We start from the raw sequence: 27,671 nt of genomic DNA, 5'->3' as shown, positions 1-27,671 counted from the left end.
GGAAAGCCTTTATTCCATTTTTCCAGATGTCCTTTCAACATGTGGAGATCTATGGTGAGCAGAATCTAGTTTAGGCTTTGTAGGCCCAGTCCTTGTCCTGGCAGCCTCAGAGAACACCCGGCCATTACCCCCCACCCTCCCTGAAATCTGGCATCTCCTCGAAATTCATATCGCTTGCTGCTGTACAATCTGCTTGGCATATCCGCTTTCCCTACAGTGTTTTTATAATTTACTTCTTAGATTTTAGCCATGTGAGCGAAGATTATTTTTATAACAGCTTTGTTGATGCATAATTATTAACATATCAATCATAAAGCCCACTCTTTCAAAGTATATAATTCAGTGAAAGCTTGCCTTTATCCTGGCATCCTCTAGGTTGCACATACGAACCACCTGAAGATCATTAAAAACTGTCTTTTACTGATCCTACCCACCTCCCAAAGGCTTTGACTTCATTGAGGAGGGGCATGGAACAGGCATGAGATATATTTTTTTAATCCCCCAAAAAACTAACTTGCAGCTAAGGATGCACTCTGCACATTGCACATTGCAGGTAGATATATAAGGAGGGTTTGCGGTGATCATCCATTGTCTCTACTTCTGGTATCCAGTTAACTCTTACTATCTTATCCAGGCAGTGGTGGCAAATGCCTTTAATCCCAGCACTTGGGAGGCAGAGATGAGGCCAGCCTGGTCTACAGAGTGAGTTCCAGGACAGCCAGGGCTACACAGAGAAACCCTGTCTCGAAAAACCAACCAACCAACCAAACAAACAAACAAAAAACCCTCTTACCATCTTTGTCTCCCTTACAGCCCTTGACTTCTATTACGAGTCAGTGTCTGCTTATGACTGTGTTCTCATCACTAGGCTTGGCCACACGGACATTTAAGGCCAGCCTGGGCTAGGTGTCAGAAAGATTGTATTACACCACCAAGTTTCTGCACTCAATAGTCAGGGGTTAAATGATTTTTTACTCAAAAAACATTAACTCATAAATCAAACTCAAGACCGCACTCATTTTGAAGATCAATTGTAAAGTGGTAGTCTGGTTAATTTCTCAGATGACCTTATTATTACTGTTTGTTTGTTTGTTTGTTTGTTTGTTGTTTCATTGAGGACCTGGTGCACACTGAAAATGGTGACAGGGTAGTCCGGTTTTTGCTTTCAAAGCTGTGAAGTCTTTGAGGGGACACATCATGCCATTCCTGGGCTGCCACATATTAGATACTTAGCTAAATGCGGGTGGGGACAATGTAGTTACACTTCATACCTCGTTGCATTATGTATGACCTTAACTGGACAGGGAGCTGCACAACTTTCCCGTTTTGATTCTTTTTGCAGTTAATTAAAGTTCTCTATAAACTGGGGCACTCCCTAATCTGCTCCGGCTACAACAAACAGAAGGTAGGTTTTACTTGCACCTACGAGAGGTTTTGTAAACACTCAAGCCCAGCAAGGACAGTTCTCTCGGACAAATGAAAGCAAGATTCTTGAGATGAAGGACACCCGGCGAAATCGGTCCTTTAGTTTGTCCCGTAATGTCTCTTAACACCTTAAACCCAGATAACAGAGGGCCCGCGTGGGCATCTCGACCGCGCCCCCTGGTCAGCCACAGCGTGATTCCTTCCCGGGAGGGTTACGCCCCAGGGCGCAAGTGGAGCGACTCAAGCATTAAACGAGACAATGTAAAAGCAGTCTAGCCAAGAAGAGACAGTGTTATTTTGGCAGCCAGTTTCTCTCCCCCCGCCCCCAAACCCCCGAGCCTCCACCCAATCCCTTGGGCCGGGCGCCCAGAGCTCGGAATTGTGGCCGGCTCCAGGAGCCCAGCTCCCTCCACGTGTCCTGTCTTCCCAGCAGCCTCTCCGCCGCCTGGGGAGGAAAATCTCCTGACAACTCGCGGTCTGTGGACTACATCTCCCGGGAGGCACCGCGCCACTTCTCGCTGCCAACACCCGGGGCGCAGGCGCCCTGAGCTCTGTCAACAAGCGAGTCTGGCGAAGCCTGTGTGCGGTTCCTGATGGGATTTGTAGTTTCTCTGGCTCTCTCTCACTCGCCCATCCGACGCTCGAGGACTACAAGTCTCAGCTACCCCGGCGCGGTGAGCCCGGTCACGTGTTAGGGGGCCGATCGGGCGTGCGTGCCGCCGTTGATCCGGTGCTGCAGTGAGGTGGTTGTCGCCCGTGTTGTGTGTGCGTGAGTGTGTGTGAGTGAGTGAGCGAGTGAGTGAGTGTGTGCGTGGGGGCACTCGGCTTGTTGTTGTCGGTGACTTCCCCCTTCCCTCCACCCCTCCCCTCCCCGGCCGCCGCTGCAGTGGCCGCTCCCTGGGCCGTAGGAAATGAGCGATAACGATGACATCGAGGTGGAGAGCGACGTGAGTCCTGGGGCTTCTTCCTTTCCGTTCGGGTTGTCAGGCGGGGACAGCGGCAAGGGTTCTCAGCCGGGCGACGGCGGGAGGGGGTCGGGTCGCCGCCGCCTCCGTCCTTTTCTCCCCCTCCCCCCGGGGCCGGGACCGCCTGCGTCGCGCTCCAGGCTCGCTCCCCTCCAGTCCTGTCCGGAGAGGCCTCCTGGGACTGAAGGTGGGAGCAGACACGCGGCCTCTGGGACCCCCACATTCTCCCGTGGAGGAGGGTGTCGAGGCCTCCCTCTCCGCTCTGCCCGGCTGGGGATCCCATTATCCTTCCGGATCCTGGGCAAGGAGACCAGCGCTCAGCTCTTGCTCTTTGGGTCCATGAGCTCCCTCCTCCTGTGACCGGTTGATCCTTGGGGTGAAGGGGCTGGGAGTGCTCTGACGCCCTAGAGGGATCGAGGGAGAGCAGGCAGTGTTCCGGATCCCTCTTGTCCGGTTCGGATCCCAGAAGGAGGGGCAGTGCCTGAAACCCCCCCCCCCCCCCCCCCCAACTAGGCTACGGGATCTCGCTGGAGAGAGTGGAAGGGGAAAGAGGGAGGGAGGGGTGTCAGACTGACTCCCCACCCGCTGCTTCCTCCGCCGCCGGCATTTTCTTTCTTATTATTGAATTCGAAGTGTGAAAATAACTTCTGTATTTTCTATTTTTCTCTCTCTCTTATTCCAGGAAGAGCAACCGAGGTTTCAATCTGCGGTACGTCTCCTACTCTCCATTTCATTTTCATTTCCGTTCAGTTTTGGTTCTTTTTGGAGTCAGAAAAAGAGATCGTTCTATTACTTTTAATACTCTTGTAAACTCCTCTTAACCGCTAAGGTGAGGTTGAGTCTGTTGGGGTTGGAGGAGGGGGGCGTTGCAAATCCACATGATTCTTGATATTCAGGTGGTAGATTCTAGTGAGTAGGTAGGTAGGTAGGCAGGCAAGTGAGGAGGCCTGTGCTGTGAACTGAGTTGTTCTGTAGTGTTCAGTGCGGCGGAGATATGTGAGAAATGGAAGGGCATTCTGAAGTGAATGGTAGTGTTATTTCAGAGCAAACTGGCTAGGTTTTATTTAGGAGCAGGTAAACTTTAAGCAGTATCTCCATAGTTGTGTGAAGTTGCAGGCACATGTAATAATCGCCTTTAGCCAAGGTCATGTGACTACTGCAGACTCCTAGGATCTAGAAAAGCATGATATTCCCCAAAAAACGACAATGGAAAAAAGAGAGGCGCTAGAAGTTAAATATTGAAAGTGGCACAGCTTTTTGTGGTCTTGACTTTCCATTTGAGAAGAAAAAAAATGTTGAAGAGTGGCACTGTTAGAGACAGCTTTGCTGAAAGGTGATGGATGCATCCATATAATGTTATCAGTAACTTATTAGATTTTTTTATATTAATGGGGTTTTTTTGTAGGTGTTTCTGGCTTTGGGTTGACCCCATGCTTTCTTGTCTGGAGTCTGAGACTTAGGAGTAAATAGGCATAGATTAGAGAGAGAGAGGAGAGAAGGAATAGACTCAGAATACAACCAGAGGAGAGAGAGAGAGATGGAATATTTGATGGTTGGAAATGGTAGGGAAAGAGAATGGAGTGAGGTCCTCATTACCCGTGAGGACCAGGTAACAGCTAGTCAAGGGTGGAAGGAAGAGGTGAGGATGTACACCCCTTCTAAAAAGTCCGTAGCCACCTGCCCCTGCTGCTTGCTACCTGAGAGTGATCGGTGCTGCCCGGTGCTGCCAGATCTTTTTGTTTCCTTCAGGGCTGAGCCCTATCCCTGGAACCTCAAAGTTTATGAGAAATGTTAAAATACTTGAAACACAGATTATTACTTTTTTGGGTGTGTTTATGTGCATTTAACTTTTGACTGTGCTAGGATTCGAACCCAGGGCCCTCGCATGCTGTGCAACCCCTCTGCCATGGAGCTTCAACCTCAGCCTATTTAATTGATTTTTTTAATTACATTTACTTAACGTGTGTGTGTGTGTGTGTGTGTGTGTGTGTGTGTGTGTATGTATGTATGTGTGTATGTATGTATGTATGTGTGTGTGAGTGTTGTGTGGTCACGTGTATGTGATGGCTCACATGTGAAGGTCATAAGAACCACTTGGATTCAGTTCTCTCTCTCAAACACATGGGTCTGGGGATTGAATTTAGGGTCATCAGGTTTGACCTCAGTGCCTTTACCCACTGAGCTATCTCTCTACCTTCTAGTTACCTGATTTTTAAACGATATATGACACAGCTGTTTAGGAACTTGTAGAGTTTGCAGGATGCAACTAGGCTTGGTGGTTCTGGTCGGTAAACCCAGTTACTGGGGAGGCTGAGGTAGGAGGATCAAACGTTCGAGCAATTTACTGAGACCCTGCCTTAACATACACAACACAGAGTCCAGGCTTGTGGCCCAGTATGTAAGCCCAGGGCTTCTGAGGCTTTGGCAGGAGTCTTCCCTGAATTTTAAGCCAGCCTGGGATATAGAATGAGTTCCAGCCTGGGCTACAGCATGAGATTCTGCCTCACACGAACAAGAACTCTCTACCTTTGTCTCTTTTTCTAGGGAACAAGTTTGTAGGATGCCAAATGATAGCTCTGATGTAGGACCTTACTATTCACAGGCTAAAAGCAGGTTCTTCAGTTGTATGTGTGCTTCGTTAGAGATTGTACAGCTTGCCTGAACACTAAGAAAACCTTATTTATTGAGTGCTGGTTGATTGAGTGCAGTAATCTCAGAGGTCTTAAGGATTGTTCTGAGAGCCTCGTGGAAGATAATGTTTTATTTCCTAATGAAGCATTACACATACTTACTTCCACGGAAAGTCAAATTCCTTTTTTGTTTTGTTTTTCAGCTATTATTCTCTCTCTCTCTCTCTCTCTCTCTCTCTCTCTCTCTCTCTCTCTCTCTCTTGAGAGAGAGGGAAAGGCATCTAAGCTGTCTTGGAACTCAGGGAGATCGGTCCACCTCAGGTTCCTGGATTAAATGGGATTTAATCAGCTGGGACTAAATGTGTCACCACCCTGCCTGGGTCCTATTAGTCTTAATACTATGGACTTGGTTGTTTTCTTTTGAACCTGTCCTACCAAAACAACAACAACAAAGCAACTTCTTTCCCCCCTCCCCAAGTCTCTAGTTCTAAGGTCTGCTGCAGGACTTGATGAGGGTTAGGGGGCAAGGGTTGGAACGGCTTGTTTTGAAGACTCATCCTTGAGCTGGAATTAGGTTTGCCTTTCAGTGAGCGATGCTTTCTTACTCTATGATATGATAAGCAGTTCCTGCAGGCTTTCTGCTTTTGAAAGCATCCACTTGGGTGGTGATGCACATTTATTGTTTCCACTCCCATGAGACTGGTTCTACTTTGTCTAGATGTTTTAACTTTTTTTTGTCATTGTTGTTAAGGTGCTTTGGGTTTTTCCTTTCACTTTGGGACATAGACAGTGAAATTTTTGTTGTTGCTGGAGGTTGAACCTTTGAGACCCTTTGTTTTCATTTAGTATGTTTATTTATTGAGATTTTTCTGGTAGCAGTTTATCATAGCATAGACAGACAAAGCAGGTATATTATAGATGGTGCATTGTCCAACTGTCACAGACGGGCTGGGAACATGTACTCCTCCATTATCCCTGTGAATACATCCATTTGCTTTTTAAAATTTAGTATAAATAATACAATTTTTTTTCTAAAATATGGGAAGCTATTAGATTTTATCTTTGGAAAACCATTTAAGAAATGTGGACTGTGAACGACCACATGTTTAGGACTACGGGAAAACTTTTAAGAAGTTATTTGGAACCCAAGTGTGGAAGCTCACGCTTGTAATCCCAGCACTCAGGATAACTGAGACAGGAGGATTACCATGAGTTCGAACTGAGCGATAGTCTCTCTGTCTCTCTCTGTCTCTCTCTCTGTCTCTCTCTCTCTCTCTCTCACACACACACACACGTTATTTGGAAAATGTTCTGTGGGTCCTAACATGAAAAGATGATCATAGTTCCTACGGTCAGTACAATATCTTACTTGTGAAGAGTGCAGGCCATTCAGATCAGTATGGGAGGGAGGCAGTGGAAAGTGAAACTGATCTGCCGAGTGCTGCACACGAGTGCTGCACACGGAAGCAGTCTCCAGTGAGCAGCAAACTGTTAGAGGAAGTCACCCTGAACACTGGTTACTAAACTTAATAATTGCAGAATCTCACTAGTACTTTTTGGGGGGTGGAGTGGGGGAGTAAGTTGTATTTTAAAACTAAGTTTCTGAGGCAGTTACTTTATGCAAGGGGTTCCTTTTGCTTTATTTCTGTTTGGATAATTTCTCTGGGAAAGAGTGAAAGTGTATGTGAAATGTAGGATTCCTGAGCTGGTCAAGAAACCCGAGGCCTTTCTCTATGTACTGTCCTTTGCCGCGTCTGCTGAATCCAACATGTTGCACCTGCTCTGCTGGCTGGAGGTGTAAAGTAGGGTTGCACTCTTCCACTTCTAGTTCTTTCTGGTTTACAGTATTTTTAACTCCTCAGCTTTTTGCTTCTTTGGAGATTGAAGTGTATTTGGGAGGAAGGGAGTTTGACCACTCTGGAGGTTCAGGAAACTTGTGACAGAAGTGCTGCAAGGGCTGTAGTGCTTGTAGTGCTTCTGCTCAGCGCTTGCTCTGATGATGTAAAAGCCGCGTTCCTCCCTGCGCGTGTTGTGAGAGAGAAGACGGTGCTAAGTTTTTAAGGGTTGTGTGTTGCTTTGTCAAAAGGCTGACAGAATAAAAGAGTTGATCTAGGAACCCTATTTGATCTCTTTTGGGGACAAGGGAGGGTTATGACAGGGTTTTGCTATGTAGCCTGGCCTCCCCCTCTCCCTGCAGGAATTCTCCTGCCTCAGCCTCCTGTGGGGCTTACAGGTGTTATGTTATCAGGCCTGCCTTCCGTGTCCTAACCAAGAATTCCTTCCGCTAAACAGCTAGTGTAATGGCACGTGTGGGTTGTAGTGTTCCCAGGTTCTTTTAGACTCCAAAAGATGGTAGAAACCTCAAAAGCAAATATATTGACAGAAATGTGTATCAGCTGTAGGCTTCAAACAGAAGAGCTAGGAACCTGGAGTTAATATCTGCCTACTAAAGACACTAGTGAGATTATCTCATCTCAGGTGCCTGTTGTTTCATGTTGCAATTTTTAGGTTACTTTTGAGTTGCTTAGGAATTGTTTTATTTAATTCACCAAACAGAAGTAATACGTGTACTGCGTGAGAGTTCGGAGCCTTTGTATTCAGCAGTCTTAGTGTTTTAGTGAAGCTTGCTGGATAGTCCTGTGACTCTGTTGTCTAAAGAGACACCATTACATTTCTCAAAATAAATATACTAAATAGCCACTAAGGACGACACACGTTCTCTCCACATTGGCATTGAGAAGATTCCCCCTATATGGTAGAACAGTTAGGTGCCAGGCAGCTTGGAAGAAATGGCATTCTGGAAAAATCTTGTACATCTTTACAGTAAGGTGTTTCTTTCTCCATGCTAGGCCTCGCAGGAAGTTGGGTTGCTGATTGGTGAGATGAGTAAATGGAGATGCATTTTCTGTGCAGTAAGTTGAAAGGAAATACTCTGGAGAGAGTGCCTCGATTCTGAACGGGTCTCCTTAGCTTCGTGTCCTGTCAGTTTAGCGACTAAGCTTGCTTTCAACATTGAGCTGCACTAAGATACACATGCTTGTTAGTGTGAGAGGTGGACAAATTATAGGTGACGGGTTTGCTGCTGTCTGCCAGCGTGGAAAAGTTTGGTGGAACTACAGCTGAGACTGAGTAAAAGCCTTGGCCTAGACATCAAAGCTGGAAGCAATTTGGTACTGTAGTTCCTGGTGAGCAGCTGTGGACCACTCTCTGGTATCACAAAGCCCCTAGTACTTCTCTTAGTCTGGGACATGCTGATGAAGAAGGGCTTTATGACAGAAACTGCAAATCCTGTGTTACAGAGCAAGCAGTGTCCAGCATCTACTCCTGAGGATGTATAGGGGAGTCATTTGGGAACCTGTGACATCGCCCAAAAAGACCTCTGTGATCTATTCCACAAGGGTACCACCGGTCCCAGTGTCAGCATGACCAGACACTTCTCGGTATAGGCAAGAGAGTGTACACTCACCTGAATTGCTTTGTTCCGCTGTTGCTGTTGATTGCTGTGCTGCTTTAAAAAGACAGCTCCTGGGAGGATCTCCAGCACCTTCCGCCGAGGATCTTTACCTGGTTTTTCTTTCCTCAGTTCTGAAAGCTTGGCCTTTTGGGAAAGAGCTGTCAGCAAGAGAAGATGGCTAACAAGACAGTATAATAGCCTTCCCATTGGCCCATCACACAAAGCTAGGGGGTATCTGCTTCATCTTCAGCATAGAAATACTTTGCAGAGAGAACCCTCAGCCTTGTGTGAAGGTGTGTCAAGTTTTCCTATGCTCTGTAAGCACTGGAAATGTCACTTAATTCAGAGTTGCCTGGAATTAGGCATGTGAGTTGGGCATGTTTTTCACGTGTGCTTGCAAATGAGGCCAGGGGAGGGGAAAACAAGTCCATCCTTGCGGCTCTCTGTTTAGGCAGAACAGCCGAGGGTAGGCATGGCAGGATTGCTTGCTCTAAGACTCCCCCGTTCTGCTAGTTAAATTGGGTCTGGAACCACCACAGAAATTCCATCCACTGCTTGGAGAACAACAGTCCCCAGCCCAGGCTTTCTACCAGGCAGTGGCCTGCCGCCTTTCGTAGCCGAGCCAACTTCTAACTTGGCTGGCTCCCCAGATGAGAAGCCAAGATTTCTGCTCATGGTCTACGGCCAAGTTCACTACAGTCTTCCAACCAAACGACTTGTTGTCCATCTGAGTCCTTTCAGTGCTCAGCAAACGGGAGGGGGTGGTGCATCTTGTGGGATGATTTTGTTGTTTGGTTAAACTTAGCTCCTTGCTTGCAGCACAGGCCCACAGGAAACCAAGACCAACTTAGCTCTAACTGCTTGGGATTTTTAGGGTTCTCCCAAAAAGAAAACAGACAATTAGGATTTTATTTGTATTAACAGGAGGGATTGTGGGTAACTGGGGTCACTGCTTCCGTGCACAGCTCTTAAGCTGGGAGGAGGGCCAGGAGTCAGGGTGATTTAGTAGACAGGAGTATCTTGGACTGCTGCTGAAGACCAATTGATTTGCATGTAAATAGACCATCTTGGAAATTAGAGTAAACACCAGAGGTCTAGTCCATGCCAAATGCTGGTCCTAGGTCTCTTGGGCTCCTCAGGTACGGATTGTGACAGGCCAGTTTACCTCAAGCTGTCTCACACTGCCGCTGGAGGGTGGCTGTAGTTATCTTGCCCAGTGTTGTATAATATCCTCTAACCTCAGGTACCTGGTTTTTCAAGCTTAATTGTCCTTTCAGATTCCTTTTCTATTTTCCATATAACTAGTTGAGAAAATATTTTGCTTAACAGTGAACTGAGGTTTGAGAAGGGTTAACTTTACAAGTCCTTCAGGACAGTGGCTGTAATGGGGATTTGTAGCCGATTAACAACTGTAGATAGGCACCTAGGGATCAGGAGAAAAGTGCAGACCTCAGTGAGTCACAGACTTTAGAATTTGATAGGAGAAGAATTTCAGGTCCTTTTCTTCTCATGGCTCTGTCTGATTCTGTCTGACCATCTTTTCTAGTACAAGGATTCTTTGAAAGCAGCATTTAACTTGGTTTTCTCTTGTTGCTGCATTTTCAAAATTCCTGGCGCTCTGGGCTTAGTGGCCAGGTCACTCTAATGTGTACATAGGTTCTTTAGGCTAGCCTAGCCCAGCCTGCTCTAGTCAGGGTAAAATCTCAAAGAGTGTGTGTGTCTATAATGCCTGAAGTGTAGGTGTGGTGAAGTTTTTGCTGAAATAGGTCCTTGTGTTCTGTTCAGAGGGAGATGAAGCTCCTTAGCACGGTGCCCTGCTCTCTTTCCTTTCCTGATTGGTTGGCAGTCCTGGCCCAACAGCTGACTGTTTATAATTCCAAGCAGGAAAGGTTAAAGGCTGGTTAGGTTAGGGTATTTAGAAAACTGCCAAATGGGCCTGCCCTGCTGCAGGGGCCTGAGGGACTTTACCAAGAGCATGTAGGGGTCAGAAGGTCTGCTGCCCAAGAACTGCCTTTCTGGCTCAGTCTGTGTGAGAGGAAACTGAATGTAATTGACAGTCTGTCAGCTCTGCCATAATGAGCTCAGGTGCAACTGTGTTTTCTAGAGGATTGGTGCTCTCTTGTATGACTTGATAAGAGGATATGCTAGTGACCTTTATCAGGAGGGTGTCAGCGGAGCCTCAGGATGATGGGTTTCCTGTGGACAGAAGCAGCCCACGCCCCAAGTCTCACGGTAGAGGTAACCATAGCTTATGAAGTGCCCGCTGGAGCTTCCCTTAGTAACATTCCAACCACAGACTGGCAGCTGCTCCATCGTGTAGGTTGGGGACACTCACTGGAGAGTCACTCTTTGTCCCTGAATAACTTTGATTTTCCTTGTGCATGAGCTGGAGTCATCGTGCTACTTTGGATGTTCCTGTTGCAAGCCTTGCTCACCCTTTCTCCCCTTTAACAGAGCCTAATTCTGGAGACTCCTTCCTAACTACCCACCTCACAACAAATTTTCCCAGTCCACTTGCCAGGGACAGCGCTGACTGCACACACTTCCAGGCTTGGCCGCATCCACCTGTAAAGAAGTACACTCCTGACATGCTCTTTCTTCACTCTCCTAGGCTGACAAGCGGGCTCACCATAATGCACTGGAACGAAAACGTAGGGACCACATCAAAGACAGCTTTCACAGTTTGCGGGACTCAGTCCCATCACTCCAAGGAGAGAAGGTGAGTTTATTGACAAAGCCAGTTGGCCCATCAGCAGCTTGGAACGGACTAGAACATCCCTTCTGTAAAGAAACACAGTCAGGTGGCATGGTCTCTCTCTTTTTTCTTTTCTTTTCTTTTTGATTCTTTGGAAGATCCCCACACATTCTTAATTATCTTTAGCAAAAGCAATGTCAGCTCTAATAGCTCTTGTCAGGACATCCCTTTCAGAGTTGGAGATGCTGTAGTCCATTCCTTTTTTATTTGGTAGTGCTGGGCTTGAACCCAGGGCCTTGTACATGCTAAGCAAATAAATTAGTCACTCATGACATTACTATAACTATATCCTGTACTATGTAACATGGTCCATAATTAGTTTGGGATCACTAAAGATTCTCCCAGGCCAGCAACACCCTAAACCTCTGTGGGAATTTCTCTTGTGCAGTTCAACATTAGTACTTACTTGGTGTAAATGAACACTTTGAAGCAGGTCTGTGAACTGCCTGGGCACCAGTGATTTTCAGTTCTGACACATATTCTTCCCAACATATGTAAAGAGCATTGTTAGCTGTGGACCAAAAAAGTGAGACATGTTCATATGAGAGAGAATAAAGCAGTTATTCTCATCCTTCCTGGTGGCCTTTTGAAGCTTGTATTTTCCCTGGAGAGGTAGGAGCCAGCTGTTTCTAGCTTCAAAACCCAAAAGCTTTGAGCAAAAGCCTGTGGGTTAGGGTCACTCCTTAGAATAAAGAAAAAAACATTTGTTTGCACAGTTAGTTCTACCCTTGACACAGTGTAGCAACAGGCTGCTTTTTGTAGCCCCCTGGGTCAGCTTGTTTGAAAGAGCCTCACTGTATAGTCAGACTGGCCTGAATCTGGGATTCAGCCCATCTAGCCTGTTAGCATTACACCTAGCTTAAGGAACACGATTTAATAAAACGGTGTTTACTCTAGGTATGCTTCAAATGGCTTTACTGCTTTGGTTCTCTGCTAAGTGTCCTGAATTTGCTTTGTTATCCAAGATTACGTTTTTCATGTTTATAAAAAGTTGAAAAGCTATGTTTTCTATTTTGTCTATAATGTGGCCTTCTGTGTGGTTGAAGTATGGAGTAAGTCTAAGCTTACAGGAAAACACAAATAGGCCATGTGAATGCCGTATTACAAAGCCAGAATTTTGCTGTACGTTAAGCCCACTTGGTATATACTTGATTTAATGGCCTTGAACCAAGGTACTTACCGGAATAACAGCATTCCTGAGTATAACACTGAGCACCACAGGAAATCTTTATGACTGAGAGACGCACCCTTTGTGCAAGAGATTTATCTCTGATGCATACCTGACCTGCGGACACTTGGTGCTTATTCCGTATGCTAGAGTGTCAGCATCACTTGGTGAGCTTCTGGGCTAGAGCTGCCTTCATCTAAACCTGGGGCTGGGGATGTGCTTCTCAGTGGGAGGGCTGTGACCCGCCCACTTCCAGAGCCACATGAACTCCTGGGGTAAGCCAGGCAGGCAGGCTCATCTGAGGAGTTCTGAAGAGTGAGACCACTGAAAGTGTAGCTCACGAGCCACAGCTGCAGCGCTTCCTTCCTTGGCCTCTTCCCTTGCTGTTACATTCTTCCTTAACACCTTACAGGTTTACGATACTAGGTCCTCTTGCCGCGTTTCTTTGAGGAAGTTGAAGTTTGACTTTGCTAGCTTACAGATGGGATGAGTAGTTTGTCATCCGTGGTCCTTTCACCTACTCCATTCAGCAAACATCCTTGCAGGGTCTACACACACCAGCTACTGTTCTTAACAAAAATAGATGTTTTATTTTAGCAAGGAAATAATAGAAATTAAATAATCACTAAAATTAGGAATACTGGCTAGGCATGGTGATAGCAGATACCTTTAATCATAGCAATTGGAAGGCAGGTGGATCTTTTTAGTTTAAGGCTGGTCTGGACTACATATTAAGTTCCCGAATCGCCAGGACTCTGTGTATGCTTGCATGTGCATGTGCATGCGCTATGGAGGAGATTAAGGTGGGGCGGTTGGTGGAACAGATAGATCCCATTGGCAAGATGGCCTTTGGGCAGATTTCATGGTCGTGAAGAACTATTTGTCTGGCTCTGGGCATTCAAGGCAGGAGGAAGGCCAGTTGAGGAATCTCGAACAGGCCAGAATGGATAAGGAGTGGGTGAGAGGATGATACCAGGCCCTGTATTGTAATTTCTTGTGTTTGCATGTTTGTTGAGATGGGGTTTCTTGTATCTCTGGCTGACCTGGAACCTACAGCATAGTTAAGGCTGACCTTGAATTCCTCATCTTCTGCCTCCACTTCTTAAGTGCTTGGATTTGGTTTAGTCGTTTTTTTGTTTTGTTTTGTTTTGTTTTTTTTTTTAAATTTGGGAACAAGAACCAGATTTAGTGAGCCAGTCAACAGAGCCCTAATCTGCCAGTGTCAAGCTGCCATTCTTACTTCAGAGGCCTTCCTGGCCTGCTTGCTCTTAACCTTGTAAGTCATAAAGAGTCCTCTGCATGTGTGAAGGGCAGGACTTTTCATTATTCTTCCTTCCGTCTGCCAATAGGCTCACAGGTGCAGGGAGGCTTCAGGTCTGCAACCTTTCGGTCTCTCAGACTGACTTCTCACCAAATGTCGCAATCTTCTTAAAATGTCGTATTGGAACCAAAGGAAATTGACTCATTCTTGATTTGAATTGCAATGGTTAAGGTTGTGACATGTCAGTGGTCATGAAGTGAATGTCCGTGTGAGTTTTGGAGAGCTCAGCTCAGATTGTTGAAGGAAGGCCTTTGATCTGAGTCTCCTTTGATGTCAGCACCCTTATGTGCCAGGGACTCTACAGTTAACATTGCAATTATGTGATATGTGTCCAAGCCTTTTTTAAGATTTTTGTTTATTTGTTAGGTTTGGTCCCCCCCAGGTTTGGTTTCTTGAGATAAAGTTTCATTCTGTGGCTCTCAAACTGGCTTGAGTTCATAGTAATCTTCCTGTTTTAGGCTCCATAGATTCACTTGGAAAAGTGAAGCCTCTTTTTTTTTTTTTTTTTTTGGTTGTTTCTGTTCCATGTATGTGTGTGTGTGTTTTGTTTGTTTGTTTTTGTTTTGTTCTTCTGGGGTTGGGGAGTTCTGGTTTTTGAGACAGGGTCTTATTATGTAGTCCTGGCTTTCATGAAACTCACTATATAAGCCAGGCTGGCTTCAAACTCAAGATGAGATCTGCTTGCTTCTGCTTCCTAAGTGCTGGGACTAAAGGCATGGCCACCATGCCTGGCTTTGTGTGTGTGTCTTTAAATAATGAAAGAAATGAGTTTCATCCTGAGCGTTATATTACATTTTACTTCGTTCTTATTTATATTTGAGACAGGGTCTCAATATGCAGCCCTTGCTGTCCTGGACCTTACTATATAAATCAGGCTGGCCTTGAAATCACTAAGATGCCTCTGTCTTTGCTTTTTTCTTTTTTCTAAAATACAGAAGGAAAAATTCATATTGATTCAATTGGATCCTAACCTGGGAAGAAAAAAAATGGTCTTTTAAAAATTTAATGTAGAGTTTGGTATAGCGTGATTAGAATTCATAATTGTGCTTAAGCCTCAAGTGCTTAGCCTGCAATCCTGAGCCACTATCTCACAAGGAGAAACATGTTATTTGTTTATTTACTTTTGAGAGAGGGTCTCCTAGCTGGGGCTTGCAATCCCCTAGGTAGTCTTCGTTGACATAGAACTTACTGTCTGCCTCAGCCTCCTAAATATTGGAATGACATGACATGTGTCACCATGCAGTCTGGCAAGAAAGAAAACTTGAAAATAAGACACAAACTCCATTTATTTCTTGTTTCTTGTATTTGTATGATAAAATAAGCATCATGAAGAATGCCTGTCTTCTCTAACTCCTGTAATCTAGCACTTGGGAGTTTGAGGGAGGTTAACTATAAACTTGGGATGCTGTTCTTACAGGGTTCAAGTCCCATCATCCACATGGTGACTCACAACCTTCTATAGCTCCAGTTCCAAGAGACTGACCCCTCGTGAATTTCTTTAAAAAGAAAGACAAACAGAAAAGACCAGTAATCTAGGAGTGGCACTGAACACCTGTAGTCCCAGTACTTAGGAGATAGAGGCAGGAGGACCAAAAGTTGAGTCAGCAACCGTGAGGTAGGCCAGCCTGTGCTGTGTGAAGTCCTGTCTCAAAGGCAGGTTTTTTTTTTTTGAGGTGCTGACTGTTGTTGGGCAATCACTGTTGTTGTTCCTACTCTTATCAGAAATGAGGGGCCTGTTCAAGGTCATGACCCAGTCTATAGCAGAACAGGACTTAGAACCCGGACAGCTGAGTTCCTTATTTCTACAGTATTGGATGATAAGCAGTCTGGGGGTATTGTAAAGAAATCCAGCTTGTATAGTTGGGCAGGCATGCATCACTCAAAGACTGAGGCAGGCAGATTGCCACAGGTCTGAAGCCTGCCTAGGCTAACAGTGGCCTATCTAAGGGATACCAAGTCCCCCTTTGCTCATGCTAGCAACCTTACTTAATACAGTAGGGTTCACAAAAAGGAAAAAATAAAAAGATGTGAAAGTAGAGGTTGACATACTGAGAGGAAGAGGGGTTCAGTGGAAGGAGTGGGGAGGGTAATGTGGGAAATAAGCTCAAAATTCATTATATATATGTTTGAAATTACAACAACAAAGAAAATCTAGCTTAAGTACTTAAGTCTTGTCATTTCCTGGGAGCTTTCTTGACACAGCTCCGTTAATCTTAGCAGTATGTAAGTTACTATGAAAATACTCGTCTAAAGTGGTTTACTCAGGGTACACCAGAAAGCTGAGCTGAGAGTCACTTAGAGTCTGGATTCTTTCTGACTTCACATCTCTCCACTCAGCCCTAGAAAGTGGCTCATTCCAGTCAGTGGTCATTGAAGTTTTTGGTTTTCTCTTGTTGTATTTCAATTGAAGGTGTCCTTTTTGAGGACTGTAGTCTGTGCTGTGCCACCAATAGGACCCTCAAGTCAGGGACCCTGTTTCTCAGGTCCCATGGAGGAGCTCTGTTGTGGTTCTAGGATCTAGGAGATGCCTCTTTAGTGTAGATGCCCTAAAGCTAAACAGCTCATCCTAGCCACACTGCATACATCTTCTGGGCTGTTGGCAGATTGTCTTTGAATTGAATATAAACCATAGCCCTGTTCATTTCACCTCATCTGTTAGCCAAACTCCTGTTTGAGTAAGTATCGGCTTCTGTTAATTCCTTATGAACTGTTTCTGTGTTGTACCTCCAAGGTCTTCTCATGGACCAGTCTGGTAAGGATTCAGCATTGCTTGCCTGCTTTTCTCTTCTTAATAACCCTTGCATCATGGAAGAGTATGTCCACTTAGTCTGTTTGTCCAGAAATGCCATTGTCAGCTTCTCTGAGATCCTCCTCAAGGTCAGACTCTAGCCTCAAGATGCAGATAATGTCTGACTCTAGGGCTTGTCAAAGCATTATCTCCTGCGTGCATTCTGCCCTTGCCAGCCTCCAGTCCTCTCTGGTTCTTAAGATGCTCTTGTTCCGGTGGCTCCATAGGTTCTCCTATCTAGAGCGGTTACCAGGCCTGGCCCTGTTTAGCTTTCAGAGTCAGATGGGATCTGTTTCTAAGCATAATTCTATAACTAAAGGTGGTGCTTCTTGTCCTTACAGAGCCAGGGGTGGGCTCACCCTTGGGAGGACCAGGAGACTTAGTACCACTCTCGCTTCCTGAGATTGAGAAAGGTAGAGTCTGATCCAGATCTTCCTTTAACACCACTCTTTCTTTTTTGTCTTTGGACAAAATTGCAAAAACTTTAGAAAAATGGGAAGAAGGAAAAAAAAACCAGGTCTCTGTCTTTCTCTCGCACAGCTACAGCTTCCATTTGTCCTAAGATTCTTTGATAGTCACTGTCTGGTAGACATTTAATATGAACCACAAATATATTTAAGTACAGTTAACCTTTATAGAAGATACTACTAAAACCTAAGCAGTGCGGTCTGGAACAGGCCCAGTGGGTAGAGAGCAGTGTGAGCTTGAGGTGCTGAGCTGGATCCAGGAGCCGTGTACAACCATAAGCAGTAACACAGGTCTGCAGTCCTTGTACTCCAACTGGAGATGAGAGGCCATGAATGTGAGGGTGAAGGGCAGGCAAGAGAGAGGTTGAGAGTGGGGGACAATGTCATTATATTTTAATTGTTAAAAATAAAATTTAAACATTTAAAGCAATGGACTAAAATAGACAATTTCTGTATTCAGAATTACTTAATACCATTTTTTGTTTGCACTGCCCTTTTTCTCTTTTAGAGAGAAGGGTGGGGACTGGGTGGTTGTGTTGTTTTGTTTTTTGTTTTTGGGGTTTTTTTTTTTTTTGGTTTTTCGAGACAGGGTTTCTCTGTGTAGCCCTGGCTGTCCTGGAACTCACTCTGTAGACCAGGCTGGCCTGGAACTCAGAAATCCGCCTGCCTCTGCCTCCCAAGTGCTGGGATTAAAGGCATGCGCCACCGCCCGGCTGTTTTGTTTTTAAGACAGGGTCTCAGTCAAGCTGTCCTCAAACTATGCTGTGTAGCTGAGATTAGACTTGAACTCCTCCTGATCCTCCTGCCTCCGGTCTCCACAGCGCTGAAATTACAGGGGTGTCCCACCTGGTCCCTATTTATTTATTTTACTAAGTATTAAAAATATCACACACACACTTGTGGTCACTGCAGTGCAGACTGATTGTGTGTGAGTGCTGTGGCTAATGTGGGACCACACCGAGTAGTGTAGTAAACTTTACTCCCTATGTTGCCCTTCAGTTTAATGTGACTGAAATGGTTGCCACCTTAAAGTAAACGTCAGACTTGTCTCATTTTTCTCCACTATAACCCATTTTTAAAATTTTTAACCCAGAGACTGTAGATGGGACTCCATAGGTGGAGAGCTTGCCTAACATGCCCGACATTCTGGGTTCCTTCCCCAGCATGGTGTGGTGGTGTGTACCAGGGTCAGCCTCAATTGGATGTGTTTGAGGCTACTATCCTGGGCTACATGAGAATCCCCACTCCTCATGCATAGAAATGATAACCTCTAAGAAGCAAGGACACCTATTGCTCTGCTCTGGTCTAGGCGTACTTGCTGTGGGTAAAGTGTTAATAGCTTGCTTCATTTACAGACCTTAGTTTTCCCCAAAAGATGAGTCATTCATGTTTAGCCATTGGGTTGTTTCTGTTGACCAGTTTGGGGTTTGTACACGTCTTAACATTTTATATCTAAAGTAGTGATGACCAGCATGATGTATTTGGCCATTCCCAAATACAGAGTACCTCTCAGGTGCTAAGTGAAGGCTGCTAGCCACTGGCTGTGCTCTGTGTTGCAAAGATACTTCCAGGAAGATGGCTTCCATCTCATTCTCTCTTTGTGCTTTCTGGAGTCTTTACCTAGAGTTTGACTGTCTCTCAGTTTCAACATCACTGAGCCTTAGAGGAAGACTAACTTAGTAGTCAAGAAACTAGTAATTGCTTTAAAATTTTATTTATTACCTTTGAAGGTAAATGCATGTTGTTCCTGTAGATCTGTTTCCTCTTGAGGAAACTATGTGCTGTACTTGTTCTTCATGGGCTGTTTGATGGGAAGTGCTGCGCCTTCTCTAAGGGTCCCAACAGCACAGTTAGCCCTTAAGGTTTGAAAAGAATCTTTGCAGGGTCTGTCATCTCTGCCACACCACAGTCAGCCAGGTCTGTCAAGAGCCTGAAAGCACAAAGCCTTTAAGAAATGGCACAGACTGCCGCCTCCCTTGCCCCCACTGATGGGTTCCATTTTAGAGTGAACTACTTAGAGGGCACTGGCATTTGTTGTGCACATTTGTAAATTTTCATTTCCAGAAAGTGGCTTAGTCAACAGAACTGTACCCCAGATTTGCCTGCCCCTCCCCCGCCTAAGGTTCTTCAAGGCAGGGACTTTGTAAAGCAGCCTGGCCTCAAGCTCCGCGTTCCTCCTCTGCCTCCCAAGCATTGGCGGTACAGCAAGTGTAATGGCCGCCAGCGAGCATCTGACTGCGGACTGGGGATGGGTGTAGCTGCTGGGCTTTAGGCCCTCTGGGAAGGGCAGAGGTGCTCCTGATGTTAATGATCTAGGCTTACTATGCCCTACCTTGCCTCTTACCTCTATTGTCTAAACTAATTTGGCTTTTTATATAAAAAGAGGTAAAGTGTGATAAGATAGAGAAGTAGAGATGTGGGGCTGTTGCTCTAACTTGTGTTGGGCAGCAGGTGGTAGCCGGAGGAAGACAGTGTTTGGAAGTTGGTTCTCTTTTACTGAGTCCCACCCACTGTGCCGGCTCACTGGCCCTGTCTGAAGGCTGACGCGTCTGTGTTGATGAACCTCAGGAATCACGGGAGCCTTGATTGTAGTTAGAATCACCTTCTTTGGAAGCCTTTGAGTCCTTTTGTGAAATTTCTGCCAAGACACATGAATAGGTTGCTGCTTTTAGAGAAAGGCATGTAGCCCTAGATGTGATTGACCTCCCCTCCGGCCACCTGCTGTCAAACCCGGAGTCCTCTCCATTGTACCTTGTATTTTTCCCCCTTTCTGGGTTTCTTACGAGGCAGCGCTATGGGAGTTGGCTGTTCGGGTTCTGAATCACCCAGCATTTCTTCTCTAGTAGGAGCCTGTTTAGTTCTCACCTGTGGAAAAGTGTTCTCTGATGTTGTTACTACTACAAGCTGGTGGTGGTTGTTACTGTTTGTGTGATTGATTTTGTGTCTCACTTTTTAACCAAAAAGACTGGTCTTCAGCCATTGCTTTTCTGCCCAAGCCTGTGCCTGTGTGGAAGTGGCTCACCATTGGGCCTTGACTCTACTTTGAGGAAACCACCTTCACTGGAGTTATCCTTGAAGGCAGATCAGTGGTTCTCCCCAAGGCCTGTCCTCATCTTTGGTTTTTCTCTCCATGGTAACTCTGTCTCTGAAAAAGTTCTCTTGACCTTTTAAAATTAGTGCTACAACTGCCTCTGTTCCTAAAACAAGAGAGTACCTGAGACTTAGGTCAAATTCTGACTATTGCCTACAAGGTAACTAACGTCTGTTAAGACAGAGCTTTGTGCATCAGTTCCCCAGACTGTGAGCTGCCGCTCGCTGTTTCTGTTCACTGGCTGTTCTTAGTCCTGTGTGTAAACATGGGTTTGCAAGAAGAACTGGTAAGGCTGCTCAGCATCTACCTTGGCTCTCCATGCTGCTGCGTGTATGTATAGAATAGCTAACCTTCTTAGTCCCTGCAGCCACAATTTGTCCTGCCCCACTACTCTGTCCCGCCTGTTCAGAAGAGGCATGTCTACTCAGAATTAGTGAATTCTAAACATTAAAAACCAAACAGGAAAAACAATCACGCATGTGCTTACTAAGCAATGGCTGATCTGCGGACACATTGACTTACCAGGCTTCATGTGGTCAGCGGACTCACGTGAACATTGTCAGTTGACTCAGCTGACTGAGAGCCTTTTCAGAAAACAGAAACTGAAAACCCCGGTCCATTCCATAGTCCATGCCATAAATCCCAGGACCTTTATGTTTATTGTACGAGTACTATGAACTCATAAAGCTTGGGAAGGGCCCTCCACATGCATACAGTTGTGGCTGCAGTTGTGTATGCACACAGTTGTGTATGCACACAGTTGTGGCTGCTTCTGTAGTCTTGTGGTTTGAAGGATGAGAGGCATTGATTGCAGAGGAGTCTGGTATTTTCTGACTTTAATCTTTTGTTTCTCTTCCCTGGAGTGGATGGAAATATATTTTGTGGCATCCTGTATCTCGTGTGTGTGTGTGTGTGTGTGTGTGTGTGTGTGTGTTTTAACTTTTTAAACTTCTTGAGTATACTAGAAAGGACAAAATAAAGTAAACCTGACCATTTTTTGGGATTGTCGATTGGCCAGGGGCAGCCTGCCCACGTGACCAAGAGCACTTCTGCTTTTAGCTGGGGCTGGAGGAAGGGCTGTATTGTGCTTAGCCTTAGGGATGCTTTGAATTCTGGATTTTAAAAGTCAGCTGGCTGCAGTGGTGCACACCTTTGAGCCCAATACTCAGGAGGCAGAAGCAGTTGAGGACAGCCTAGTCTATAGAGTGAATTCCAGAACAGCCAGGGCTACACAGTAGTAAGACCCCATCTCAACATTTTTTTTAATTAAAAACAGAACAGACCAGTCGGTATTCTTTGAGGACTTCCTTCCTATTCCCAGAGCATTGCTCTGAGCCTTTATAATTCCGTCTTCGCTGAAGACTACTGTGAGTGAAACTGCTGTCACCTAGAGGGCCGTGGTCACTCTCTGGCTTGCTGTGCTCGCCTCTCACTTTACCTCTGGGTACTGGGTACTTTTATGGTTTCAGTTGTAAGTCCCTGAAAGAGAGACTGGGAGAGCACAGGCCTGTTCAGCAGCAGCAGCAGCAGCCATCTGCAAGCATTCTCGTTTTCAGAGTCTGTTTGTCTCCTCTGTCCCAGATGCACAGGCTTGGTAAGTACCAAGGCTGCCTTCTGGGAACTGTTAGGAAGATACCTTTAAAATAGGCAAGTTTAAAAAGAGATTGTACACTTATTTTTAATCCCAGCACTTGGACTAAATTAGAAAGATCACAGTTTCAGAGTAGATCTGGTCTCAGTGAGTGAGACTGGGGTATAAATGTGCACAGAGATTTATTTGTCAGGGATGGAGAAGGTAGAGGACTTGTAGTCAGGAAGGAGCAGCTGTGGGCAGGAATGTCTATGGGACGAATGGAGAATACAACTCCATCATGTGAGCATACTGTCACTATCTTAAGACACACCAGGAGAGGACATCAGATCCCATTACAGATGGTTGTGAGCCACCCCGTGGTTGCTGGGGATCGAACTCAGGACCTCTGGAAGAGCAAGCAGTCAGTGCTCCTAACCACTGAGCCTTCTCTCCAGCCCAACTCCATCTTCTGAACCCCCACCTTGCCACCTGCCATTCTCTGCTAAACAGCTTCATTGACATTTCTGTCAAAGGGGCAAGATATTTTTATTAGTCCCTACTAATTATGTGCTCCCTCCCCATTTTTGCCAACTCTGCCTTCAGAAGGCTCTTTGGCCAGGTAGGCAGTGGTGGCACACGCCTTTAATCCCAGCACTCAGGAGGCAGAGGCAGGCGGATTTCTGAGTTTGAGGCCATCCAGGTCTACAGAGTGAGTTTCAGGACAGCCAAGGCTACACAGAGAAACCCTGTCTCAGAAAACCAAAAAAAAAAGGCTCTTTGACTGCACTTACACAGGGTGACCACTCAGCTGAAAACCCATCCAGCTTCCCCTGTGCACTCGTGTTGCTCTGCCCTTGGTCTAACACTGTTAATTCACTGCTTCATGTGGGGCATCAGCAGTGTGCAGCACTCAGGCCATTGTCTACCACACGGTGGGTTGTCACTCCCAGAAGCTGCCTGTTGAGTGACATTTATAATCTGTTAGTCAGTACACTTGTCAGCACTGCCTGTGGCTTGTCTGCATAGAGATAATACTTATCTTCTCACTAGACAGTAAGTAAGCTTATGGGTAAAGAAGCTGTGACTAATATATTTTGTTTCCCCACACTGTGCCTTGTATATAACTCTTACCAGATAATGGTTGACTATGAATGATGTCTTGAGCAGATCACTTTGAGGGCACTATGAGAAGAAAGCCTGGAAAGTGTAATATTCCCAAAGACGGTAGAAGTTCAGGCCTTGTACACCTCACTCCATCTGTCCTAAGGTCTGTAAGTTGGTCATTAGGATTTTTAGTATGGTAAATTGAGATTTGCTAGTTTGAAGACTGGTGTGTTCTTTGCCTTCCCGTCACTTTTTTCTGGTTGTTTTGGAGCACTAGGCTGAGAAGCAGAATTGTCAGTAATGATCCTTTTGAGGGCAAAGCTTTTGAGTGCTCAGACTCTGGAAGGAGCACTAGACTCTGGGCTACTGTGCTGCCCTGCCTTGAGCTTATATGTGTAGCAGTTGATGTGTAGAGCTGGTGCCCTGCCTCTACCTCTGGCCATGTATGTAGCCTGTTAGAAATCTTCCAACAAGTGTGATGGATGCTAGGAGCATAGTAAACACTAACCTGTTGCTGCTTTGTTGACTTATTTATTAACGTGGTTCCCTGATGAGCCAGGCCCACACAGCCTGCTATAGTTGTAGAGGTGTGGCTATTTCCTGGGATGTCTCAATTACTTATCCTTCCGGTGTTGACATCAAGTACTTACAGCTTTCATGCTAATCTCTTTAGACAGGAGGCAAAAATGGTGATACAACAGCAGTGTTGTTCACTTGAGCCTCCTTACCAATAGTCTAAGGGTTTGGTGAGGTCTTAAGACCATGATGGAAAAAAATGTACCCACTTTCATTCCAAGCCAGGTCTACTCCAGCCCTTGGTCTTGTCATCCTGAACAGCCTGTCCTAGCAGAGTCTTTGTGGCCTGAGCTTTTCTTTCATTATTTCAGATGCAGTTGAACTGTGTCTAGTATTTACAAATCCCTGGGTTTAATCCAGAGCACCATATACAACTGGGAGTAGTTATCCCGACACTTGAAAGCTGGAGTGGCATACTCAGCCACAGAGTGAGTTCAAGACCAGCCTGTCTCAGGCATCGGCAAGCTGAAGACTTTAAAAAGCCAGAGGGTTTAGAGTGTATGTAGCTCGTGGCTGTAATCCCAATACTTGGGAGACCTGCTTGCCTGGCCTTAAAACCCCGTTTCAAATAAATAAAAGCTATAAGAAAAAAATCCAGAGAGGGGCTGAGAGGAGTACAAGTTGAAGAGTCATACAGACTCCAAGCCCAGGCCATCCACAGACTAGCTGGTGGTTTTAAATAATTGAGTGTGGCTCTCTGAGACCTGGGTTCCTGGTAGAGCTCCTGAGACTCCATGTAGGTAAGTTCTGTGAGTTGCTTGACACTTTGGGATAAAGACCATAGCTAGCCTTTACTTTTTTACTCAGCCTTTTCCATCATGGCCACCCACCTGTTTCCTTTCTTTCCCTCATGCTGTTGCCAAAGAAGGGCATGGTTCTCCTACTATGCAGACTTGGTCTTTATTTTGTTCTGTGTTTTTTTTTGTTGTTGTTTTTTTTCTCATATTGCATCAGGCATCCCGGGCCCAAATCCTAGACAAAGCAACAGAGTATATCCAGTATATGCGAAGGAAAAACCATACGCACCAGCAAGACATTGATGACCTCAAGCGGCAGAATGCTCTTCTGGAGCAACAAGGTGAGCAACCAAGCTCATGGGGCAACTGGCCCTGCTGTGCCCCGCCAGGCGGGGGCTTCCACACCTGGGCTTCCGTCAAAGCTAGAGGACTATGCCTCAGAAGCAAGCTCAGCCTGGCTCTGCAGGCCTTGCAGTTGAGTGTTAGAGCCTCCAGTGAGGAGACGGAGGAGCTAGGGATTGGACATCCGAAGGCTTGTATCTTTTCTGGCCTGACCTCTCCCTTTCTCGGGGCTCAGGTTCTCTGCCTACAGTAAGGGTCACACCTGGTGTCAGGTATCTGAACAGAGCTTTGAGGTCCTTGCTGTAGAATGTGCCATGTAAGTACCAGATTCTCCAGGAGTTCAGGGACAGTGAGCCCTCCCCATTGTCAATAGTAGTCCAATCAGGGCAGCCTATGGGCCAGGCCCCTGCTGTTCTCCAATGCTCACACCCGCCTTTTCCTACAACCACAGGGGAAAGCGAGAGCTGATCAAGTTCTTTGTTCCTGGGGAATTCACTTCTCTTCCTCCCTCATGGAAGATGCAAGTAAAAGGAAATGCAAGTAACCGCCTGGGTTAGAACATCTCACATAAAATAACATGAAGGGTGACCCTCCAGGCTCGAGCCGAGCTCAACCAAGGGATGGGCAGTGGGCGGCGGCAGCGGGTTGGATGATGGGCCAAGCAGCCTGCATGTAGGGGTGTCTGTTGAAAGGCCCAGGTATTTTGTGTGTATTGGTGACTTGCTTCCAAGTGTCCAGCTTGTCATTCCAAGTGGATTTTGTTCATGAGAGCCAACCAAAAGTTTTCTTTGACCCAATCTATTGTGTCATCCTTTCCTGCTATCATTGGGCCTTCACACCGTCATGGAGCCTAGCTTTGCTAGGCTAGCTTCTTCTCTGTCATTGCATTGCTCAGTCCAACAGGGAACTCTTGCTCTGGTCTCTATGCTGGGTCCATGGCAGGACGGTGTCTCATCACAAGCCTTCTCTTCAGGGTGGTATGGCTGTGGCTGGCCATGTCTGCTGGGCCCCCAAGCCCATCTGGGAAAGGAAAAGGGGGACGGAAGTGTGCAGGTGGAGCAGCCACCGGAAGGGAATGACTTCTGAGCCACCCTGTGCCTTGGGGTCCAGCAAGCAAACCCTTAGGAAGAACAGGCTGGACCCTGAGTCTGAGACTTGGTTGCTCCGGATCTCCAGAAGGTGGTAACATGCTCCCTTGGTTGCCTTTTAGTCCGTGCACTGGAGAAGGCAAGATCAAGTGCCCAACTGCAGACCAACTACCCCTCCTCAGACAACAGCCTCTACACCAACGCCAAGGGCGGCACCATCTCTGCCTTCGATGGGGGTTCAGACTCCAGCTCAGAATCCGAGCCTGAAGAGCCCCAGAGCAGGAAGAAACTCCGGATGGAGGCCAGCTAAGCCATGCGGGGCAGGCCAGCAATAAAACTGTCGACTCTCTCGTCGCATCCTCCTTCTGTTCATCATTAGAACCCTCAGAACCATTGAGAAGACTCTTTATTTTCCTTTTCTCTTTATTAATTGTTATTTTTGCATAGAAGCTCTTGGACAACAGCTCTCATCCCCTTCCCTGTGTCCACTATTTTTAAATGTATTCCCTTCAGGGGTTCCTGTCCCCACCAGAAATTTTAAACCAAAACACCCCAACTTGGCAGCTCTTTCTGTGGAGGACAGACGGCCGGCCAGACCTCTGAGTACACGGTGTCCTGCCCACCCTACCAGCTCCTCCAGCCCTCAGAGCACGTGCCTGGAGGACGCCTGCTCTACCAGGCTCTCCTCCCAGTCCTCCCTCACCTCTGTTTGGTGGACTTTGTGACTCTGAACTTTTCTGCTTTGGCAAGAAGACCTGATTGGAGTAATCAGAACTCACTCCCTCCTTTGTAAGGATTATTTTTTTGGAAAAGCTGTCTCTCCTGTTGAAAGACGGGATTCTTGAAGAAGTTTGTGTGGTAGAAAAGGAAAGTGGGGACAGATTTGCAGCACCCATGGCACAGTCTGTAACTTCGGCTGTTTAAGCCTGAAGACCCAGCCTTCCAGAAGGCCACGGGACGCTGGTATGTATGTATAGGAGACGGCGGCAGTGAAACGAACGGCTCTCAGGAGTGGGGGTGGCTATGTGGGTGGGGCTGGGAGGGAGTCTTAGGTGGGGTAGAGGTTTTGTATTAAGGGCCAGTGATGATGTTTTGATATTTATTTCCTGCTACTGAAATTTGAATCTGAATGAAATGCCCCCTATTTCTGATGATGTCGATATTGTAAAGCGACAGATTCATAAAGTAATGATCAAATCTTCATTTCTTTCTGTGTGTATTTCTAAGAAATAGAGCCAACTATTTTGTATGTAAATACCAAGAGCGACTTACCTGGTACTAAACCCACAGCCCAGTCCAGCCTCCCGCCCTGCTTCTTTCCTCCTGTCCTGGAACTTGTCGCCACTGTGTGATCCAGTCCTGGCTCTGGCTGTGGTCAGCAGATCCCAGTGAAGGGTTTCTTGTCTTGATGCTTCATTTCTTTGTCTTTTTCCTACTCTGTTGCCGGCATTTGCTGATTTCTAGTGTATACTTTGTAGTCTCAGTCGGTGTTGATTCCATTCCATGGAAATAAAGAGTATGTTGTACATACTGCCCAAGAATTGTCCTGCAAGTTAAGGCTTCCCCCTTTACTATAAGAATATAAATAAAAACTTATTTTATCCTTGTCGGTAGTAGTGTCTTCTTAACCCTACAATGACTAAGGTAGTTGAGGGAAGATCGTTTCAGAAGCTACTGGGCCTCTGGAAAGTTGAAAGAGAAGCAGTGATCTCTTGCTGGAGCCTACAGAGCCAGGAGCAGCTGTAGGCAGACCTGTTTCTTCCGTGTCTCTCGGCCTAAAAGAGTGGTTAGGTGAGTGGCAGAAAGCAAGCACCTTTGAGGCTTGCAGTGAGAGAGCTGTGGCAGCAGTTCCTGCTAACCAGGTACTCTCTGGAGGAACGGCTGGCTCGGAGCTGAGACACTCCTTCTCCCAGTAATGAGTGTCTAGTGTAAAAGGTGGCTGGCTGGTAGTAGTATTGGCCAGGGCTTTTCAGTTTCTAGAGCATTCAGTTATAAAAGAGAAAACAACAGAGCTGCCAAAGACTGGAAGTCAAAAAAGGCCTATAACAGCATCAAGTTAACTACTGTGAACCCAACTACAACCTGAAGCTTTGACCATTGATGAAAAGGGTTTCCAGCCAGAAAGCACCTCCATTTGGTCTTCCAGTCTGGCTGAAGGGAAGTACTGCTTTCATAGACCAAGGGAAG

General features: G+C 46.1%; 1 protein-coding gene across 10 annotated transcripts; it reads left to right on the top strand.

The window, feature by feature from the left end:
- Window positions 1-2,038: 2,038 nt before the first annotated feature.
- Window positions 2,039-27,093, top strand: Max (protein). Of its 10 annotated transcripts, none has more exons than XR_872708.3 (6): window positions 2,039-2,372; window positions 3,073-3,099; window positions 11,086-11,193; window positions 24,272-24,395; window positions 24,848-24,948; window positions 25,607-27,091. XR_872708.3 is itself a non-coding variant. In NM_001361664.1 (6 exons), the coding sequence occupies exons 4-6, from the start codon at window positions 24,357-24,359 to the stop codon at window positions 25,792-25,794; spliced, it is 312 nt and encodes a 103-aa protein (NP_001348593.1). In that variant the 5' UTR covers window positions 2,114-2,372; window positions 3,073-3,099; window positions 11,086-11,193; window positions 24,272-24,356; the 3' UTR covers window positions 25,795-27,093. The 10 variants fall into 10 exon arrangements, 8 of the variants coding, with proteins under 8 accessions (XP_030102430.1, XP_006515586.1, NP_001348593.1 ...); NM_001361664.1 differs by having other exon boundaries at window positions 2,114-2,372; window positions 24,848-24,932; window positions 25,607-27,093; XM_030246571.1 differs by lacking the exon at window positions 2,039-2,372 and adding an exon at window positions 2,383-2,577 and having other exon boundaries at window positions 24,848-24,932.
- The last annotated feature ends 578 nt before the right edge of the window (window positions 27,094-27,671 follow it).

Source organism: Mus musculus, chromosome 12, assembly GCF_000001635.26.
Source record: "Mus musculus strain C57BL/6J chromosome 12, GRCm38.p6 C57BL/6J".
In the NCBI taxonomy this organism is placed as follows: Eukaryota; Metazoa; Chordata; class Mammalia; order Rodentia; family Muridae; genus Mus; species Mus musculus.
This window is presented reverse-complemented; position numbering and strand designations above follow the sequence as displayed.

Excerpts from the sequence above, each read along its gene's own strand:
- Max (NM_008558.2), top strand. The coding sequence starts at position 2,337 with ATGAGCGATAACGATGACATCGAGGTGGAGAGCGAC. Across the intron at positions 2,373-3,072 it reads ACATCGAGGTGGAGAGCGAC|GAAGAGCAACCGAGGTTTCA; the intron begins GTGAGTCCTGGG and ends CTCTTATTCCAG. Across the intron at positions 3,100-11,085 it reads AACCGAGGTTTCAATCTGCG|GCTGACAAGCGGGCTCACCA; the intron begins GTACGTCTCCTA and ends TCACTCTCCTAG.